This window comes from Falco biarmicus, chromosome 3, assembly GCF_023638135.1.
Source record: "Falco biarmicus isolate bFalBia1 chromosome 3, bFalBia1.pri, whole genome shotgun sequence".
NCBI lineage: Eukaryota > Metazoa > Chordata > Aves > Falconiformes > Falconidae > Falco > Falco biarmicus.
The window spans coordinates 11,187,371-11,209,674 of NC_079290.1; the positions used below are offsets into that span (position 1 = coordinate 11,187,371).

General features: G+C 40.8%; 1 protein-coding gene across 1 annotated transcript in view; it reads left to right on the forward strand.

Annotated features, from left to right (window-relative positions):
- Positions 1–22,304, forward strand: part of MYO10 (myosin X) — a 167,585-nt gene that overhangs the window by 64,235 nt on the left and 81,046 nt on the right. Inside the window, exon 3 of the mRNA XM_056330987.1 lies at positions 7,314–7,472. Coding sequence (XP_056186962.1) covers positions 7,314–7,472 — 159 coding nt within the window. The remainder of the gene's footprint in view (positions 1–7,313; positions 7,473–22,304) is intronic.

The following is a 22,304-nucleotide window of genomic DNA, read 5'->3' on the forward strand; positions in this document are numbered from 1 at the left end:
ACAGAGAAATAATAAATTACTAGACAGAAGCGTTACTTGGGTCTTACTCTTGTCATGATTAACCATAGAATTTAAAATGCTGGTAGTTCATCTGCTTTTGGTCTTAAATTGCTTTTGAGTTATAACAGAGCCTCCTTGTCCCATTTTTAAAGTATTTACTTAGACAGTAGATCTCTTCAGGAAAAAAAAAAGAGTAAAATCCTAGATTTTTATTTTTGTTTTTAATCTCTGGGTCCTTGGGCTTGTTGTGATTTATTTTTCACCCTGGAACGCCGCATTCCACAGCTTGTAATGTGAGCCCAAGGCCTCTTTTTTCTGCTTGGACTCATGTATGAAGACATTTTATAAGATTTACTGCATTCTTTTAACTTCTAAACACGAGGGAAACACAAATGGTGATCCTCAGTTCAGACCAACAGCAGAGAATGAAAAAAAAAATATGGATATTTTGAAGTGGATGTGTCTCTGTACAGTCCTGTGTGTTTTGCTGGGCTGTGCTCATCTCTCCACTGTGGGGTCACTGACCGTAAGCAAAAAGATGCCGTAGAAAACTGAGGGTGCTGATGCCTTGAACATACGAGCCAAGTCCTCTGGAGTTGCTGTTGAGTCGTGGATTTTCGTGGGCATCACCATAGCAGCCGTAGGGATTAACCCTGTGAAAAACTCAAGGAGAGCAGTCCCTGGGGCAACAGCAGCAAGGGTATAGGCTTCACTTGTTGGGTCTGAATTAAATTTGCTTTCTGGTGTGTGTGAGCTGGCCAGACGTTGTAGCAGTTGGTTGGCTAGTATCATAGGCATTATTGAAAAAAGTTTGGTTGTATATATAATATTATTTGTTGTTTGTTTGTAAACCTCTTAGTCTCTCAGATGACTTCTGCACAATACCTCTTTGCCTTAACTTTCCCAGCCTTACCGATTTTTATGTTTAAACTACCATATTTTACATTATCTCTCTGGTCATATGGAATTGAGCAACTTTACTTAAATCGAGTGGGTGACAGGACTTTGATATTTCTGTTTTCCCTGTACAAAGCAGTATTATCTTCTGCAAGACCTGCAGTTTGTGAAGTACACCTAAGGTTGATAAAAAAGTCCCTTCCATAGAAAAGGGCAGCGGATGGAGGTTGGTTGCTCCTTTCCTTTAAGCGCTACCAAAAACTCTTCTTGATTTATTGCAACAACACTGGCCAGGGGCATGCTAATCTATGTAAGCATTCCTGAGCACCACAGCACGCAGTACTTGGCATCGGTCAGACGCCACCGTGTCTGGTGTGTGTTTTTGATGGTGAAACTGATGCCATGTGACTGACTGAAACGGTTGCTGCCCACGTGGTCAGCGATGGCCGTGAGGGATGGTCCAGCTCGAGGCCATGGGCAGGCATCTCATCCCTGTCTGGAAGCAGCCGGGGTGGGAAGCCAGTGCCTGCTGCTGCCCTTTGCTCTGATTCAAATCTCAATCTTCAGATTAAAGAAAAAGACCTGAGCCTGCCCTGGCTGGGAGTTGTGTTTGGGAGGGGCGCGCATTCAGGTCACTGTATAAAAGGGCTGTTTTAAAAAATGCTCACAATATATAAACTTCTCAGTAGACACCCTTGCACGTTTTCAGAGAGCAGATTCAGTAACGATCTAGCTTGGGTCAGGTCTTCTGAGATGCAGACCAGCCTGTTTCTGCCTTTAAATAAAAATCTCATGGAAATCTCACTATGAAGATTGTTGTAATTCAAATACTGAATCAAGTTGATCAAGAAACTTTTGGAGTACCTTCTGCCTTCCTCCCATCCAATGTGGATCATCAGCATCAGACCAAAAACCCATCTCCTTGTGAAAAACACCCTGAGCTACTCAGTTGTACATGGGCTCCGCACAGACTGGAAAGACTGAATGTAACGTCTAGCTTTCGCAAGAAGTGGGGATTATGTGGGTTTTTTGATGTGCTTTACCTAAGCACTTAATTCAGTATTCTGCTAAACTCACTTGACTCGGCTGTTGTGAAATCTCTTGATACTGTTTAATGACCTTATTTAAGCAGGGTTTTTGTCACTTGGCATCATGTCACAAAATGATACAGTAGGAGAGAAAGCATGTGTGGTCCTGCCATTGAGAGCCCACTCCGACGTTCTTTCCTGGTGTTAATAAATTGTATTACTAATGAAATCTTTTGTTAATACATAATTTCCATGAGATCTTGAGCTTAGAGATAATTTGTCAGTGCAGAAATTAATTAGACATTGTTTTGTGATACCCTTCTTAAATGGAATGCTTGAAAAACATTTTTTTCCTTATGCCAGATTAATTATGCAGATTAAAAATTTAATTTTCAATATAAAGAACTGGGGAATATTAAGATCTTCATGCTGGTAGTTTTCATGATCTTTTAAAAGCATCAGTGAAATGAATTTAATTGCAATCGTATGACTCAAACTCCTGAATTGTTGGTGGGTTGTTTTCTTTACATGCTCCCTGATCTATTTAAAAGTGTATATTCATGTAAAATACTAGTTATTCTAAATTGCATGGCATACAAAAAAATGCTTTTCTTAGTCAAATACACAGATACAGACTCGCCTAACAAATAGTTGTACATTTTGGAGTACAATATTGCACTGCTTATGCAGTAATATTTATGAATAAGAATGGTATTTATGAATAGGGGCAATCATACATTTTTTTTCTGAAGTCATCATTTTCATTATATGCCTTTGACCTAGTATGTGATTTAGGGGTTGTTGGCGTTCCAAATAGAGTCTGATATAAACTTATTTATTTATTTATATATGATGCTTCACTGTTTCAGAGCAAACCCCTTCACAAAAGGTCAACTGCCCAAAACCTGTTTAGCCAATGCCCGTCTGCAGTTTCACCTTTAATCTCAGTGCATGCTGCTTTAGGTTACCCAGCTTCCTACAGTGCGTGAGAGAGCATCTGACTGGCATCTTCTGCAAGGAGAAGGTGCTCCCTGCAGCAGTGGCTGGGGACCTGGATGGTGTTTCAGAGGGTGACATGGGAGTCTGTCCCGTCTGTGCAGTGCAGTCCTGCCCCCATGCTGGTGTGCTGCTGCAGGCTTCCCTCCAACTTCTTTTTCCGTTGTTCCATGTCCAAGGCTAATGTTCTCGTTGTGAGATGATGAGTTCAATTTCTCTACGTGTCCTTCTTTCTCATCTGGGTAACATTTTTGGGAAGTATGAGTGTAGATCTCACTGTCAGTGTGTAGATCTCACTGTCAGTGTCTAGAGTTTGATGTTGTGTCCTAACGCAGATCTGGCAAGTGCGGTGGGTAGTGTGGTTGTTGAGCAGGTGGACATTGACACTGCTCTTGAGTATGTTCCCGTCACAGAAAGACTGATGAATTTTATCCGGCTCTGGAGAGAACAGAATAGGGCTAATAATCCTGTTGGATTTCTGAACAGATGTGAATCAGGACATAGGGTCATATCACCAAAGCTTTGAGCCAGGTTGTCAAAAACGCACCAGTATGGTTCGTTTTCAGTTCCTGCATGTCACCCCAGTTTTAATGTTCATTCAGATATTCCTGTCCTCACGTACCTATCTCTTCAATCTTTCCTTTTTGACTAGAGAAAGAAATCTGACTCAGCAGCATGTGATTAACTTTCTTGTAGTTATACTTGCTTTCTTCTTCAAGACTGACACTAAACAACGCTTCTCCAGCCCTTGGGTGTGGGTTCTCTGTTTCAGCAAGCTGTTAACATTTGGCCATCCCATAGTTCCTTCCTATGTCATTTTCGAATGCCAGAGTGCCTGCTACAGCTTTTTCCTGTGTTACCTGGGGATTGGTCCCCTGGCTTTTCAGGTTGTCTCCTCATTTGAGTCTCTTTTTGGTGTGTTCATGACAGTAGTAGTAAGCCATGGTACAGACAGTAAGCGGTTCTGAAGGGTTGTTCTCCTTGCCCGCTGAAATGCTCTTTACTGTTATCTAGCTGAGTTTGCTGTTTTGTCTTGTGTATCTCGAGCTTGTTCTTTTTGTTGTTGTTCTTTGCATTGTGCCTTCCTATCTCGACCTCTAATTTTCACTTCCATAATAACTTTGCGAGTTCTTATTTTGCGTGCTTTTCAGGGTTTAATTTATAGTTTTCCATGTATTCAGCATGTTTGTTATCTTGGACCATTTATATCTTGAGAGGAAAGAAGTTTTTGCTGAATTCTAATTCAGGCTGTCTTAAATCTTATTCCAAGTTTCCTGCATGTTTTACTTGACCTTCCAGACATGCTGGAAGATCCTTGAGGATGGACACTCCTGTGCTCTGCCAGCAGGCTCCTCTTGAAGTTCAGGAGCTAACTTGTTCATCTTCCTCCTCTCCCTGCTGACCCCGCAGAGTGACTCGGTCCCATTTCCTGAGGATTCAACTGCTGTGATATTTCATAACGTGATCTTCTTAATTAGTAGCAATAAAGTTCAAGGTAGATTTTTCACATCCTTATCCTAATAAAGGCGTGAGTCAAGATGAAATAAAACAAAGCAGGCCTTTCAGGGCTTGAGCAGCAAGACTGCAAACTCCCCATTTTAAAGAAATGAGGTCTGCACATGTGATCCTGCTGCCCTGTCTGATGACTTTGATCTTGTTCGATGATTTTTGACCAATTTTACAGTGGGTTTACGAAACCTGAGGGATGCATGGTTCCAGTAAAAATTCAAATTAAAAGAAAAATAACTCCCCAGTGCTGGGGAAGGGGTTGTCCTCTTTTCTGATTTGGGTGGCAGACGTTATGACTGGTTGGTGTGTTTTCTAGCTGGTCGACACTCAGGCCTGTCTCTGAGTCAGCTCACAGACCCGTCTCCTCACCCAAACAAGAAGCCAGTGTATGGGAGAGCTGGAAGTGTGAGAACAGCTAGCCTGAAGAAAAGAAAATAGTGAGTTTGAGTGGGAAGGATGAATCTGCAGAGACCATCTTCGACAGTCCTGCCATGTGGTAGTCAGTCAGCACATTGTTTTTCTTGGTGCATTTCTGTGAACTCTTTATGTTAATAAACATGTTTAAGTGATGTATGGGGTGCTCTGCCTACCGTACTAACCTGTGTATCACAAAGAACAAATACGAAGATTGTCCTCCTAGCAGTGATGCTTTGTTTCCTCTTCATGTTCGCAAGATGTACTCATAGGATATGTGCCATCCCTTTTTGGTATCCGCATTCCCTTACTGAGTCTATTTTTGTTTTAATTCCAAGCTGATACATGGCCTCTGAGTTACTTACTTTTCTAGGCTTTGCTCTCCTTAAATCCCTTTTGTTTCCAGATCTTCCAGTTTATATTTTTATTTTGCAGTATGACCTTTGGGTTTTTCAGCATGGTTCTTCTGACTAGGAACTGCGGTTTATTGCTCTTCATATGTAATTACCTCTAATTCCACTTGCACTTTGTGTGGTTAGTCTTAGGACTACTAACACTGTTTTCAGTCCCAACAGTTTTGCTATCAGTAGATGCTGGTCACATTTGTTCTGTCTCTTAGATATCTGGACCGCATACCTCTGGATCATGGGCAAGTGGCTGCTTTCTCCATCCTAGTCAGCATCTCTCTGCCCTTGTCCTGTCATCTTGATGGTTGGTTGCCACAAAATAAGGCTCAGGTCTCTCAGTGTCTGTCTTTTTCCTGCAGGGATTGTGCTTTGGATGCTCTGGATCTGTAGGAGCTTTCTGATGGTTTACTCACGTATCCTGTTGACATCTGTGCTGCTTTCCAGCACCTGTTAGAAATTTGTTTCCTGGACCTCCTTTCTCACCCAGCCTTCCCCCAGTATGCTTTGTGCTACTGCCAGTGACAGCTGTAATGGTGTAGTGGCCTGTGCCGGCAGTTGTTATGCCTGGGATAAGATTTTAATCAACAGATATCATCAGGCAATTCTCTGTCAGCTGGTGGGATATCTGAGTACAGAGCTTCGGTGTTAAGTCCGGTCTGTCTGCAGCCTCTTGCTTCTTCAGCTTCTTTTTCTCACTTGTCTCAGCAAGACAGACAACATCACTGTTTTCCTGAGTGGCCTCCTACAATGGCACTGGTTCAGTCTTTCATTACCAGGAGCGTACATATGTTTTTATGCAGAAAACCTCCAAGGGTTTTTTCTCCTTTTGTGCAGGCACAGCCCCACACGCTGCCCGTCCATCGGGCAGTGTTGCGCGATCCCCAGCCTGCAACGGCAGCCCTGTGATGCACTCGGGCTGCCCATTACTGCACTTACTCCATCTGCTTCGTAAATATTATTGCAAAGGATCTTAAAAGGTTTGGGTGTTTTGGTGGTGTTGTGTTTTTTTTTTCTTAAATGATCCACATCATTAAAGTATTTGCATTCACCCCATGTTTGACTTTCTTACGCTGAAACAGTGCTGTTAGCAGGAACTAATGATGTCCGCGTAGCATTGGCTGTGAGATGCCGGTATATGTCTATAAGGATGAGCTGCCAAGATGTAAATTAAAAGGAAATGGGAATCTGAATTCCAAAGCTATTGTTTTATAGTCTTTAGTGATGTCATTAGTATTCAGAAAAGTTTTAACTAGATGGGGGATGTGTACATCTTTTGAGCTTACTTGTGACAGTTTTGCAGAAGATATGTAGAAGTGTTTTGTGACTATTTAAATTATCTCTTCTTTAGAGCTTTTACTGTCTGTTTGGAACAGGCTTCAGAAATTTGTCCCGAAAGTTCATTAATTAGAAATCAGTTCACCTATTCAATTCCAAATATCTGTAGCACACTGAACTTAGCGTGCTACTTTACATTAGGAGTAATGACCTAACCCAACAGCAGTCCTGGCCTGAGAACTGAATGCAAAGTTTAAGTGGATTTCAGATCAAACATACAAAACATTTGCAGCCTGTTAGAGCAATAACTTTCATTTGCTGTTTTGCACTGTAAAACATTTTCTTCCAGAGTAATTTGAGTATAACTGGGGTTTACTCTAAGGGTGTGGGTTTAGTCGGGTTTTTTTTTTTTTTCCAGTTGGCTGGTTTTGGACTTTTTGGGAATGATTATTGCTTGGTTTATTTTTCTCCTGATGACATCTAATAGTAGTCCAGTGTGAAATGCAATTACATTTGCCCTTAAAAAGGAAAAGACCTTATAGTCCTCCATGCATTGTCAGTATGGGATAATTTCATATGACCCCTGGCATACGTATTTGGGGCTTCGGTTACTTTCAGAGAAGCTTTAGAAGAAGGTATGACTGGCAGGCTATTGTATTTCACAAGTAAGTCTGCACATTGTTAAACTGGATAGGGAATATGAATGGGTGTGAAAGCGCCATTCTCAGCTAGGAGTTTTTGAATGTGTGCTTTGATTATTATATTTTCTTTGTTTCCCCTCTTTCAGGTATTCACTTATAAACAGAGCACGATCACACACCAAAAAGTAACGCCTATGCATCAAACAAGCGTGGAGAGTGTGGAAGACATGGCAGCACTCGTAGATCTCCATGAAGGCTCCATTATGCACAACTTATTCCAACGATATCAGCAAGATAAAATCTATGTAAGTTTCTTCTAAAATGAAGAAAAATATCCAGAGGGAATGATTTTGAATGTATAAATTCTGTGTGTGTTTTGCTGTTCTGTGGTATCTCTCCTAATGTTCTCCAGTTCTTTGTGTATCCACACATGAAGCATGCCTCATCTAGTGACTTCTCACCAACAGGGAGCTCAGGGCTGACCAGGCAGTCCCATGGAAACCTTGAAAACCTTGCTACTTTTACACGTCCAGTGGCAGTCTTGCGTAAAGGGCTCTCATTTTTCTCTTTTCCTTTAGACTCTTTCCCTTTGCCCCAGCAATATGTGCTCTGTGTGTCACCAGAGAGGATGTGGTGGTGTTTAGTCTGTGCCTGCTGTTTGAGATCTTGGCAGGCCAAGATCCAATGCTGATCAGCTTCCTCTTTTCTATTGTAGTGGAAAGGTTATTACAAAAAAAGTATTATGATCATCAAGCTGAGGATGTGTGCCGTTAAATACAGATAGTTGGAGTCCGGGCTGTATGAGAACAGGCAGCTGTTCATCTGTTTCAAAAACTAGGAATTAATCCACACAAAATTCTTTTTTCTCAGCTTTTTAATGAAGGTTTTTGGGATTAGATTACTTGCTCTTTAAATATTTTAATTAGCCTTGAACTGACTAGATAGGAATCTTTCCTGGATCTAGAACTACCCTAAATGTGAGAAAGATACAAAGGAGTATTAGTGGCTGTTACAGATTATGAAATCTAATATTTGAGTGGTTCAGTGGTTGGTATTTTTTGGGGGGGTTGGGGTTTCTGTTTGTTTTTTTTAATTAATAACTGCAGAACATCAATAGTTTGTCTTTGCATCACCTGTATAGGCCCTTAATTTGGCCATATACATGCTTCATTCCATGCTTCATCTATTAAGTTTGGCTTTTTATTTTTAAACATGAACATATCTTAATGTATGAATAAACTTCCTCTGTGTTCAGAAATTTATGATAAAAAGCAAAAAAGCATTCAAGGAAATTATATTCCTTTGCTCATTACCTTTAAAGTGGCTGTTACAGGGAATCCTAAATTGATGATAGTTCTCTTTACAAAAGTCTTTATGTATTTATTTTTCTGAAAACAAATGAACTACTTTGCCTTTCAGAAAAATGAGTAAACGAAAGATGAATAGCATATATGAACAATCCTGCACGTGTAGGGAAAAACAGCTACTTGATAAGAGTTTAGTTTTCCATCGGTGTTATTAGATTGGAATGTAATACTCAGTGTGAGTCAAAATTAAAAAAAAAATAGTTTTCTGAGCCATTATGTGTACTCAGATGGAGGATACTTCCCCCTTTTAAAAAGCATGTGTGTAAAAGGGAGAGATTTTTTTGAAGAGGGAAAGAATAGCTTTGTTCTGAGGAGACATGTTTTAGCTTATTCCTTAGCTTGTCAAGGCAAGTTCAGGGTATTCTGATACTTGGTGCTTACTGCAGTATACGTTTCTAGACAAACAGGTTTGTGTGCTGTTAATGATGACAGATTTTCAGTTGCTGCTGAATACTCATTGTCCCTTCGGTTCTGCTGATTTTACTGTCTACTCTTTTTGAGTCCACCTCATCTTAAAAATGATGCAGAAGGTGGTTGGGAAAAAGGAGTGTTTTGAAATGTGTATGAAAGCTTCTCTGTCCTCTGCATGTAAGCAGGACCTGATGTAAGAAGCATCTTTTCTCCTCATTGGTACCCCACTCCTGCTGTGCCAGTAGTAGTGTTTTAGCAGGACAGGGCTCCAGAAACAGAAACCCCATGAAAAGCTGATTAAATAGCTTGGTTAATTTTATGAAACTTCATAGATATATGAGCATGTCTTATAGGAGGATGTGTTGTCGTTGCAATATGAACCGTTTTTTCAAGCCAAAATCTCTTAACTGTGTTGAACAGTTCAATATTTTAATGTTTGATGTTAAAAAAAAATAATAAAAGGACTGAAAGGTGCATTAAGGTTACTTTTGTTGAAGGTACACTTGCAGGTGAAGAAGTTAGGTTCCTGCTCGTTCTGTTTCAGGACCAGGTTAGTTCTTGTACAGGACAGTAGAAGGCACTGGAGTTCGTGCCAGGAGCAATCAAAACTTCCCAGGTTGTACTTTAGCCTTTTCCCTTCCCTCCAAAAAATCCCCTCCCTTGGCTAGGAATTGCTTCATCAGTGTAGTGCACATACTGTCTCTTGTATCCTTGGCACCTTGGCTGTAACTGTCCCTTCTGCATTAAGGATAAATGGGGAAGGTGTGTGCCCCTCTCCCCTCTGAGTTTAGGGGCTGATCATCCCACTGAAAGACTTCTTGCCAGCCCTGAATATAAACCACTGTATAATTGCCACGTCCTGGCTTTTAGCTTACCAGGTCCCTTTTTACTCCAGCTCTGTGCACCTCCTTGTCCACATCCTGAGTAGAGGAAAAAGATATGCCGATGTGTATGCTGGCATTTTTTGAGTAATACTTGTAATACTACAAACATATTAGTGTGGTTCTTGAGTCTGGCAGCTTTTTGTTAGTTTTTTTCAGGGGCAGTGAGACTGGGAAGCACCTTTGTACCCTTAATGAGGAATGTGCTTAATTAGGACATAAGTTTTGGGGCTTGCTTCTTCACACACACACGCAAAATTATATGAATCGTAGTATACTAAATTGTAAAGTGTATATAATTTCAAAAATATGTAAGAAACAATTAAAAGGAAATTTAAACAGTTGCTTTGTCAGGAAGAGAATTATTTTTGCAAATCTTCCACTGTTAACTTGTGTGTTTGTCTGTATTCAAGGAGCTGTTTCTCCAGCAGTGAGCATTTAAGTAAATACCTTCAGATGTTTGAGTTCAGTTTAATCTTCCTTTACTTAGTAACATTTTTGTCTCGCATAATCATACCCATGTTCCCAAACTCTTCACTACTTCCTAATTAGTACTGTAAAGATACTTGCTACGAATGCCAAGTTAAACATGTCAGTGACTTTCTTTGCTGCTGCCAACAACTGCAACTGTAAAGGGTCAGCAGAGAATTTTCTGTATTTTCTTGCTGTTTCTTGGGGATGGAGGAATACTGGTTTAGCATACAGACCGTGTTCACAGTGTGAGTGATGCCTGGCTCTGTACTCAATGAGGTGAAGCTCTTGGCTTAATCTGTGCTGTTAGGGAGAAGGTGAATGACAAAAATTGTTAGTCTCTGTGTGCAACTACCTTTTTGTATCAATGTCAAGTCTGCTGATGCCTGTTTGTGATACTTCTTGTCTGAATTTCTGTGAAAGAAAAACAGGCATGCTTTCCCTTTTTGGCCTGGGAGAAGCAGGGGATGTACAAGCTCTTCGTGGATTACTTAAAGCAGGCTCCTGTCTGATATTTTTTCAGGTTTCTTGATCAATACTGCTTTTATCTAAAAGTTTCCTTCTGGGCTATCACTACTTTTGTTGTCCAGGGGAGGAGAAGAGTTAGGATGGCAGTGATCCTGTGGTGCAAAAGTTTTCATTGCTACTTCCTCCTCCATTTTAGTCCATCAGGAATAACTTGGTACGGGGGGTCCAGCTCCTGGACATTGGCATACAAGGTTTAACACCCATCTTTGAATGCTCAGATTAGCTTGTGTGCTAGGCTGGTATGTGGCAGAATATGGAAAGATAAACAGTAGTGCTAAAAGTGGAAGGCGTCCACATTTGAAAATGGAGCCTTTGGTGAATGAGAATGAGGGATTTCGTTGCCTCTGAAGGAAGGCCAGCACAGGGCACGCAGTGTGGTGAGGGGAAGGGCTGCAGTGGCCATTCTTGTCCCTGTTCAAAGGCAAGTTGTTCTCAAAGCTGTTGATCCCGGTTTACTTTTAGTTAAGTACACATTGCAGAGGAGACTGGCTTAGCCTTGGAGAGGATGCTGTAAAAACCACACGGTGTGGGTTGTGCTGCAGGACACACCAATGGATGGTGTTTGAGTCTCTGTGGCCAGCGGTTAGTTACTGATGTAGGCAAGCGAATTTCAAAAGAGCAGACGAGGATTAGAGAGCAGCTTTTGCTGAGGTGAAGGGCAGGGTGGAAATAACTGCAGTATACATTGTGCAGGTCAATATGGAGGTTTTCGTCATCAGATCCACCCTAGGTTGCCTGAGTTCAAGCAATAAACAAGTTTCAAAGCAAATCTGATTATGTTTTTCGTTTTGAATTAAGCTCTAAACTACCAGGTAGGCACATTCCCCTTTGAAGTGGTGATGATTTGACACGTGCCCACCTTGTTTAAGTGGAGAATGTGTACCCATGCCTAGAGAGGCATGCTGCATGGGGTGGGCTGTGGCGGCCCCTTGGCCACCCTTCCCTGATGAAGAGAGTGGTCCTCAGGTTGTCCAGCAGTTGGGTGTGGTGGCCAGGGAGGGAGAGAGAGAACATAACCTATTTTTGCTCACTTTCAAGTTAGGACTGCAGCTTGCCCACCAGTAATTGTAACCATCTGTTAGATTTATGTGCATATGTATAAAACCGTATGTACCAGCCACGTAGACATGTAGTGCTGTACCAGCCACATCCACATCAGAGGGAGGATGATGGTAATTAGGAGCTGTTTTTGTGGCTGGCTTCCTTTCTCTCTTCAGCTGAAGCACCAAACATGGAATAACTTTGATGAGAAAGCAACTTTTCTCTGATTTTAAAAAAAGGTGTTAAACAGGAAAAGTTGTCACTTCCCTGACGAGGTTGCTTGCAGAGCTCCTAGCCACTTCATTACACTGAATGCTCAGCTATCTGTTCTTAAAAGGCATATTCAGTTATTTATGCATCGATTTTTAAATCTATTTGTGTTTGTTTACTTTAGCAGCACGTTCAGTTGTAGTTTGTTAAACTTGCAGTAATTAGATAGTTTATCTCCCTCAAAGTCCATGAGGGTTCCCTGAGGCAACTAGTTGATGTTTGTGCAGTATTAATCAATAATGACTGTCGAGTTTTTTTCAAATTCTGTTTGCAGACACAGACGCTTTAATATCTGGGTCAGTTGCTGTCTGTGACTTGTTTGTCTAGGTTTTTGCATGTCATTTTTTTCTCAGTACAGTGTAACTCATTTCGGAACCGGTGCAGTTGCTCTGTGCCGTTAGGTTGGTCAGCAGGAAGTGGATGTTGCTGCATGTTATAGTGAGAAAATAGCAGGGCACACTGAATTCGTAGTTAATTAAATACAGACAGACATAATTCATTATATGCTTAGAAAGCACCCTTGTTCAGATGTCATCTACCATGGACTCAAGTTGTAGGTGGAGGCAGAGAGACAAAGTAAGAACAGTAGAAGCAAACAGTAGCCCTAAAGTGTTTGCTTATAAAGACAAAAGCTGTCATGACTGATTTCTTAAATGAAAAACTTGGATACATTTGGATACAAAGAATGTGTATCAAAGGCCCATAGGCCATCCTGGACAGCTCAACAGCCTTGGTCTTTGGCCTGTCATGCCTCATAGTATAAATAAGTGTGAGCCACTGACTTAAAAAAAACCCAAACCCACCAAACAATGGTACGCACAAATTGTCGTTAATTAGTACCATAAAACATATATAAATATTGTACGTGAACATTTAGGCCAAGTCCTTAGTTATTACACTAGCTCCTTGAACTACATTTATCCTGGTCTTGTCTGCAACCCAGCTGTGGTTGCACAGTTCCTCTCCGCAGGCACCCAGTGCTCTAGAGCAGCCCCAATAACCGCTTTGCAGGAGCTGCTCTATGGTCATTGCGGAAACTGCTGTTTGTGTAATTGCTCTGCTTTTACAGTAAATAAATTCTAACAGTGTGCTGATGAATCACGGTGTTTTTCATGCCTTCCTATGCTACTGGGGAGATGGGGAAGATTCCCTCCACCAGCTCCTTCAGTGGTGGTGCAGAGAGCAGAGAACACCATTGCTAAGAATGCATGGCAGATGTCTATACATAGATACTTACCTCCATAATTAGCGTGTTATGCTTACACACATCAGATAATGTTTTCAAAATGCAGTTCAAAGTGAGTTCCTGTCTCCAAGCATTAATTGCAGCTTCCATTTTACATCTATTACTAGAGAGCAGAAGACAAAGATCTGTAAAAACACAGCAGACTTTTAATTGGAAATCTAGTAGAATTTATTTCTGGTGATTGCTATTGCTAAAGGATAGTCAGTTACATAGATCAACAGTTGACTGCCAGAGACCAATTACCGTAATTTTTTATTTGTTTTTTAATACGTTAGAGGAAAAACATAGGTGTAATGATATGAGAAGTAAACAAATGCCATTGGTCAGTGAACCAACTTTGCTTCTGAATTTCTCCGTACTGCAGAACTTGTGGGACTGCTAATAATAACAACAACAAAGAATGTTTGCCTGAATTTTGTGCTCACAACTGAAAACACGTGGGATTTTAAAGGTGTGTATTTTCAGATCTTAGCAAATATTTCAGCCTGAGGTGGTGTGATCAACATGATATCATTAAAAGGGGAGCTGCTCAGAAAGGTCTGTGTAATGGAGTACACCATCATGTTTACAACAGCTACACAAGCACACTGCAATGTATGCAATGGCTGCATATATGCAATGGCTGCACAAACACATAAGTTTATATTATGGTTTGCATCACATTAGGTACTTGTTGGTAGCCTGCTGTGTGTATGTGCTGCAGTAGGCATCTTACCCTCTGTCATCAGGGGGCTGTTTTCAGTGAGACAAATGGGGAGGTAGAGCAGGTCAAAGTTTTATTAAACCATCAAAAAACTTGCTCTTTCTGCCTGCTCTGTAAACTTGCTCTTTCTGCCTGCTCTGTAATAGTATTTTTCTTCTCATTTGGTTGATTGGTAGGAGAATAAATAATACATGGAGGGTCAAGAGGGTCAATTCCTGTTGACTTCCATGAGTTTAGAATGATACCTAAGCCCTACTTAATGATAACTTCGTATAAAAAAATGTAGAGATCTATCATCTTGTGAAGGTTTTGTCATCAGTGGTGGTATATATTGCTAATGTCTTGTCAGATATGAAGGCTTGTTTTCATGTTATTTTCTCCACACCTTCATTCAATGTCACTGCTAACTCAATGAATTCAGAAGAGAAAGTTCTGTGTGCAAATCAAATGTGCAAAATCAAAAGGCAGATTTTTCAGTCAGTTGCTTAAGTACTGCCACTAGCTTAGTGCTGTTCAGTCAGAGCTTTTGCAAATGGTGCTGAACGTCTCTGCGTGTTCTTCTGCCTCACTTATAGGTAAGCTTTGGCTCCTTTCTGTAAGGTCTGTTGCTCCCAGTCCTGCAAAGGCATTTAAAGGAGGGCAGGAATTTGGACTCCGAAACTCAAGCCACTTGTCTTTCACCAGCACGTGTTTTCTTAACATGAGTTAGGCTTTGACTGTAAAGTGAGCTGCACAAAACTTACTGGTTGTGCTACGCTGTCCGCCTGCCTTATTCACAAATTCCAGCAGTTTAATACTAGAAAAACCACAGACAACCTATTTAAGTTGAGAAGGAATTAAATTACTTTTATAGCTATTGTCTACCTGCCTAAATGGACTGTTGATTCATAGCCAGGCTGTTACTTCTATTTGAAAAGATGTCCATCTCTTGCAAGCAGTTTCAGCTATTTCCTTTTGATGTCTGTCAGTCTTTCCTTTTAAAAGCAAATGGAGTCCAAAAGTTCAATTTAGCAGATTTTTGACTGCTAATACCATTTGTCATCTGATTTCTAGACCCCCAGCTGTTTGGCAGCAGTTTGGTATCATCCAAGAAAATACCTGGCATGGACTTAGATTTCAGTTATTCTGGCTTTTTATTTCTGTTTTCATGCTCTGTTAAAGCGTAATTCCTGCTCTTCCTGCTCTCGTCCTAAAAAAAGCACTTTGTATAGAAGAGGTCTTAAAACATTAAATGGAAGCTATGAAAATCTGGATATTGGTATGTAAAATAGTCGCAGGGAGAATGAAGCAGATCTCCAAAACTTGTTAAAAGTATTTCTCCGCTGTTCTAGGAACACTGCTTTTTGGTGCATCGTCTGCCAGCATTTTTGTTTTCATTTGCATGTGTTTTCTCTGAAAAGCCCCTTCATCTTCCCAAGATGAGTCTATAGGAAGGAAAAAGACCGTTGGTTTGTTTTTTTTTTTTCCTTGCTGGAGGGTGAATTAGACCTTCAGACAGCTTTGAAAGACTCATTTGAGCACTGTGCAATAACAAAGCAGGAAGAAGAACTAGTGTGTGGCCACAGGCCATCTGAAATGAAGTGGCGAGCCATGGGGTCTCTGCTCTCTGTGGGGCCTTTTCTGATTTGAGCTAGAGATTGCCTGGTTCGAGTTAAGCTGTGCACTTGTGCGCACAGATTGCTGCAGTCTGATGTGCAAACCTTCGTTCACATGCTGAATTGTAGCCCGTGAAAATGACAAAAATCAATGTCTCGTTGTGATCAATTGCATTTTTTGTTCAGGAGGTCACCTCCTCTCTCCACTTCGCAAGGTGAAGAGACATGCTCTTCCATAACTGTTTATATAAACAGTCCATACACAAAAGATCATTATCCTGACATTCAGTGGATAGGACATGGTAGAGATTGTACTGTATTAGCAAAAAAGTGCAGTAAAACCAAGGAGACACAGTCCTTTTTGTACAAGAGAAAATCTGTCATAACCTGTGAAGTTCTTAAGTAACGAAAGATGTCTATCTGACACCGGTGTTACTGTCTGTTGGTTTGGTTTTTACCTTCAGCTATAGCAATGCTCTTTTATCAGCCTTTCTTTACATTGGTTTCATATTTCCCAGCTGGATTTTTCTTTTTGTGCAGATTGTGGGTAACATTTGTAGAGTTTCCTTAAGTTTCTCCATCCACATTGAACAGTCTGTTCAGTAGGGGAAAATTGTTGGAGAAATAAAATAAGATTAAACTATGAGTTTATCTCTTACCCTGTGGAGAGCTCTTAGCTTTGTACAGGTTCTTCACCGTCTCTGAGCCTTCTGTGGGGTTAAGCTGAAAGATTTGACTGCCTCTGTGCACTGTTTTGGGTATTTACACTGGCAACTGAAGTGGCCAAAACCCACTTTTTAATGCTCAAGAAATAGATCTAGGCAGCTTCAGTTAGCTGCCTAGCACAAGGGCACTATGAATGTGCAAGGCTGAAGCTGTGGGGAGTGGGAAGGGTTTGCCTAATGTAGAAGGTAGCTGGGTTACAAAGTACCGCTTTTTTTCGCGAAGAGGTACCATAGCCTTTGCCCTTGGAGAGGCTTGGGAACAGGACAGTGTTGTTTAATACTCTTGTACCAAGGGAAGCTTAAGGTCACAGTTGTGGGTTGAAGGGTCGATACAACAGACAAGGATGCGTCTGGCAGGGTATGCTGTTGCCCAGAAGTTGCCTCTGATCATCTGAAATCATGTATTTAAAAAAAAATTCCAAGATTATTCCAAAATCTTGTGAACTGTGCCAGTGAAAACAAGCATAAAGCCTGGCTTTAAAAATGCCTCGGTCTGTTATGCCTTGGATCTGATATGTGCCAAGGACGGGAATGGAAAAGACCACCAAGGAGGGAGGTGGTAGAAGAGATGTAAGCTGCAGCTTACATCATGCACTGATGCACATGGAAAAGTGCAGCTAAACGGTGTGAATGTGCCTGAGATAACACTTTTCAAAAATGATGACAAGGAGGACATTTAGCAGGTGGGCTTTGGTGGATATAGGTAGCTGCCTGTTAGTACTTGATCATCTTCATGGCATTCTCTGTTGTGTTCTGGTTCCCTTCTGAAGGTCCTCTCATGTGGGTGTTAACTCTCGCATTTGCAGTGTGACCTGTGCGTTTACAAACAGCTCATTTTACAATCAATTCTACAACTGACCTTGAGAAGAAAAAAGGACGATTTAGGGGTAATGTTGTGCGCATTGGCAAGGAACACAGAGATAAAGAAAAGCAAAGCTGATGTAAATTTGAGTGGTTGGAAACCCACCATGAGTCACCAAACATGCTGAGGGCTGCAGAAGCCCAAGCATGTAAGGATGATTATAGAGTATCACATTTCCATCTTAGAAATGGCTTGGTTGGTTGAAAACATCTAAACTTGTAGTTTAGTACTTCACTTTGATTGTGGTTTTTAAGAAAGGAGCTTGGCTTCAGACATGAGACAACTGGATTCCATCCCACTGAAATCAGTATGGGACTAGCTGAACGATGGTGTCTGCTTACCACAGAGAGGATAAATCAAGGCCCTACCATGAACAAGGGCATTAATTATCATCCCATTTATAGTATACCCTTACCCCTTATGCTGCCTCCCCTATAAAAAGCACCCCAAAATATGGTCCAGCCATCTTTCTCCTTTTTATGCTGATGTGCATGTGGTGGTTGACCTAGTTATCTTTGCCTCAGAATAAACTCGGTCATGATTACTGTCAGTCTCTTTACCTGGAGAGAACAGCAGCTCTATCTGCAGCTTGGAGCAAACTCTTCTGTTCCCATGTTTTGTGTCCTGATACCTTGAAAGTTCGTGTTGAAAGTATAACAAAGTTTGGTGGCTATTTTGTGGTCTTTCAAATTTTGCCTGTCCTCAGCATGTTCTCTGGAAACGCTGGTGGTGTAATTCAGTAAGGTTACTGTAGGTGTGATGATTTAAAAGTCTGGGAGATGTGTAAGTTGTGTAGAACAGTGGTAAAAATATTTTCCCTTACATTGCCTAAAAGTGACATATAAGTGGCTTTCTAGGCAGCCAGTTGCACTGCAGTTTGATTTGAAGTTTCCCATATATTAAGGCTAAGCCCAGAAAATAGTTTTTGTTGAATAAATTGTTAGATTGATGCTAATACCCTCTTAAAAAAAAAAAAAAAAAAAAAAGCCCTTACTTTTCTGGCACAGAATCAGTCCCTTAAGTGACTGACTGCAGGGAAGCCAGGGGTCGCTCTAAAACAACCCAGAAACATATTTTTTGAGGCATCTGTAAACATGCTTTTCTTTCTGTAATAAGACGGATTTTTCTTTTCCTGAAAAGCGCTCTTAAGAGAGTTGGACAAAATGGTATTTCTCAATATTAATGTATCTGTCTGTAACAAAACAATCTTAATTCTATGTTTGATTGGTTCCAACATTTCTGATACCAGGTTTTGAAGAATATATTGATTTTTGGTATCACTGAAGAAACACAATGATAGAGATTGAGGAATGCACTCTCCTTCTGCCTGTGGTAATAGTGCAGTTTTATTTTCTGTTATGATTGTTGATCAAAGACGTAGTTCAGGAGCAGCACATGATGCCCTTTGAGTCCTCCAGAGTCCTCCAGCCTGCTCTGCACCCTCCCTGTAACATGAGATACAGGCTTTGTCCTCCCCATTCATCCCCCCTCCCGCCTTTTGGTGCCCTATTTAATTATTTAAGAAAGAAGGAGGAATGGGATGTCTCAGATGCTAGCAGTCTGGGAAGCACAGAGGGGTACCTTGACATAGAGGGGTGAAAGGAGGTCATGAGAAAAACAGTGTGGGATAAAATTGGTGACCCTACATGGGAAGAACAAGCTTGGGTAAACCACAGAAATCATAAAGGATCCTCAGAAATCAAGCAATTACTGTGGAGGTGCAGAAGCCTTGGCGTAAAAGGGAAGAAGTGGGAGGTGGATGGTTGCTGGATATGGAGCAAAGCTGAAAGGATACACCCAAAAAAGCACCTGTGAAGGGGAGAAGGTGGAGAGCAATGTGGTCCTGATATGTTTAATGTGTTTGGTTTATAGGGTTAATTAAGTGATCTTGCATTAGGGCAGTTTCCTTTTTTGTTGCTTTTTTCTGTGTACTGAACCTGAAAAAAAGATTTGAAGGGGAAATCTCTTACTCTGCTTTTTTGTCTTCTAGTCCGAAAGCCTTTTCTACATGGGAAAGACAGACATTTCAAACTGTATTTAGTTCTTCTATTGCAAACTTCTTTCTTGTATTTTTAAGCTAACTTGAAAAAGTGTATTTTAATCAGTAAAGCTTTTTTTTAATCATTTACGTTTGCTTGGCATAGAAGTAAAATGATTGTGTCTTCCTTAAAAAATAAAAAAACCCCCGCTCATGTTAGACAGGTCTACTCTGACATTGCAGGTTTTCCTAGAGTATTTCTGTGGGTATCCGAAATCTTTGTGAGTGAGCTCTTGAACCTTGTTAAAGAACTAATTGGTTTTGAGTGTTTGAAGAAGTCAGGGGGTGATTTCACTACAGAGGTCGAAAGCTGATTGCTATCAGAAGGCAACAAGGAAAACAAAAAAAGCATTAGGAGAACTGTTGAAAAATCCCTTCCTTTCTCAAGTACATCTTTCATTTTGACTCTTGCGATGCGATTGCCCTACTGAATGTCTAGCTGAGAAGACAGGGCTTGAACTTCTAATTTTGAAAGTCCTCTTAGAGGATCAGCAAGCAATCTTATTTCCTCTTTTGTGCTAGAACAGGGAGCAGGATTGTCTGTGGTTTATGACCAAAAGTGTTTTGGAAGATGCATTGTTAATGTAAAATTTCAGTAAAAATTTGTAATTGGGAAAGAAGCCCGGCCTTCTAATATGGTGATCAAAGCGCTGCATTGGGATTCAGGCTGAATAACTCAACTTTCATTTATTTTTGGGTTTAAATAAATGTATCAGCAGTAATCTGATAACAAGTTGTTGCTGGTTCGGTCTGTAACAAAGTAAGTCAGGAGTTTCTATGTGGTTCTCTCTGAAGTGTTGAGTTGGTCATATAACAGAAAAGTAAACTGTCGGGTTCATTGCAACAGATTTTAAAAATCAGGCTTGTGATAGGAGCTCTACGCAGTATTTCTCTGAAATACCCCTCAAAGTGTTTCAACTGGAAATCTTCAGAAATCCTGTCCGCTTGTTAGTGCCGTAGCAGATGTATGAGCATTTTTCCCTATTCATAACTGCTTTGGAGTGCTTTCATTAAAATAAGTAATTATTGACTGCAGGAATCAGATTAGAATCTGCAAAGAACAAAGAGAAAATGTAATGCACTCTCTTTTAAGCAAAGTGGAAGTGACATTCTTAAGTGAAAATACCTTTTATGAAATTTCATCCAAACGGCTGCCTTGTGATGTTAGCATAATAAAGTAATTCAGAGATCCCACTTCTGGCTGTTAGCTGCTTTAATTTGCCACGTGATGATGCCTGGTGCAGAAACAGCATTCAGGAGACAATACCCATCCGCCGAGCAGCCCTGCATTTTTTGTGTATCTTTACACTGGTTTAACTTGCTGCTAAGATGCTTGCACTTGTGAAACTGGAAATGCTGCCCTCCGAGAGTGGGGTTGCAAGAAAGGGGTTGTGTTGGGTGGCTGCTCAGTCCCCAGGGGGAGGGAAAGCGGAGCCCAGCACACGGGGAGGGTCAGGTGGTGCTTTTCTGTGTGTGGGTGCAGGTCATGCCGCACCTCAGGTCCCTGACTTGGTGGCTCTTAGAGGTGCCAGGGCAGAGGCTAGCAGAAGTAGGATCTACTGTTTGTAACATACTGCTACTAGTAAGAGCGTGTGAAAGTTACTGGATGGGAGAAGCTTGGAAGTGATGTAGGAAATTATTTTTGCAGTGTATCTTGCTGCTGTTGAGTGACCTGTGGAAATTTACAAAGACTTTGGGAAGATCTGTCTTTTAATGGGAACCGTTTTAATAATGGGAATAGTTTTTAACAGCGGTGCTGCTTTAGCTCATTGATGCCTTGCTGAACTGCCTTGGGTTAAGGCGGAACTTCCACTTGGTTGGGCCAGCTAACTCCCCATTAGTCCGTGCAGGTATCTAGTTGTACCTGGGCTGGGTTGTGACACTTGGTAGATGGTAAATCTGATCCACTGTGTTTATGTATGAAGAATATAGCTTTTTTGTGACCTTGCCTTGGGATGAGGAAGTTGTTTTTTGAGGGCCTGAGTTTGTTCTGTCTTGCGTCATTGTAATTTGGTGACAATTTGTGCACGCATTTAACTTGTTCTGCAAAGAGGTGATACGTACTCAAAGCACCAGAAGACTGGAACCACAAAATGGGAGCTGTTTCAGTAGAGGCTGTGGTTCTTCATGGTTTTGTTGAAATAAAAAGAGAGAGAAAGAAGTTGTAAAATAGTGACATCTTCTAAGTGGTATTCCATGAGGTGATTTAGGAATTGTTTTTGCCACTATTGTTTCTGCTATTCACCGGGTTTCTGTTCTTGCCATAATACACTACCTTTTCCTCTGAGATGCCTTACATGAATTATGAGGCAACGAAGCTAGCTGACTTTCTTTAATAAAAACCTTTTTCTTATTCGCAGCAAGGACTAATATTCTGGAAGCATGTATGTATTTTTTAAAAAAATAAGCTTAAGTCATGTGAAAGATTGCCTCGTGTTAAGCAAGTCTGTGCAGAAGCGGGCTGCTGTCGCCTTTTATGATATTTACTGTTTGAAATAGGAGAAGCAAGAAAAGTCACACTGTAGTTGTTGGTGGTGCAGGTTTGCCACTGCTTTATCACAGGGAGATTGGGGAGCGTGGTGATGTTGTTCTGTCAGGTACCTGGTCACGCAGAAGCTATAGAGTGGATGCTTATGGTTGTAAAGTTAGATGGTATCATGTTTCACAGGGATTTTTAAATTTGCTTCTTTGTCATGGCATCTGTTGTGATGGCATGCCTCAAGTTACTCTTCTTACATTTTAGTAAGGCCTTAGTCAAACTTTAATAAGGTAAAGAGGAAGATTAGCAGTCTATTTTGTTGTTCATGCTTGCACTGTATTCATGTAAGAAGATAATAAAAAAAATCTTAAAACTTTGCCCATGCAGTCTGTGCTGAAATATGCACCATACTGATGAATTTTGTTCATTTTCTCAGTCACTCTCTATCCACTTCAATACATTTTTCAAATAAAATCAAATTAAGTGAGGTAGGAGATAATATTAAGCATGGTATCTCCAG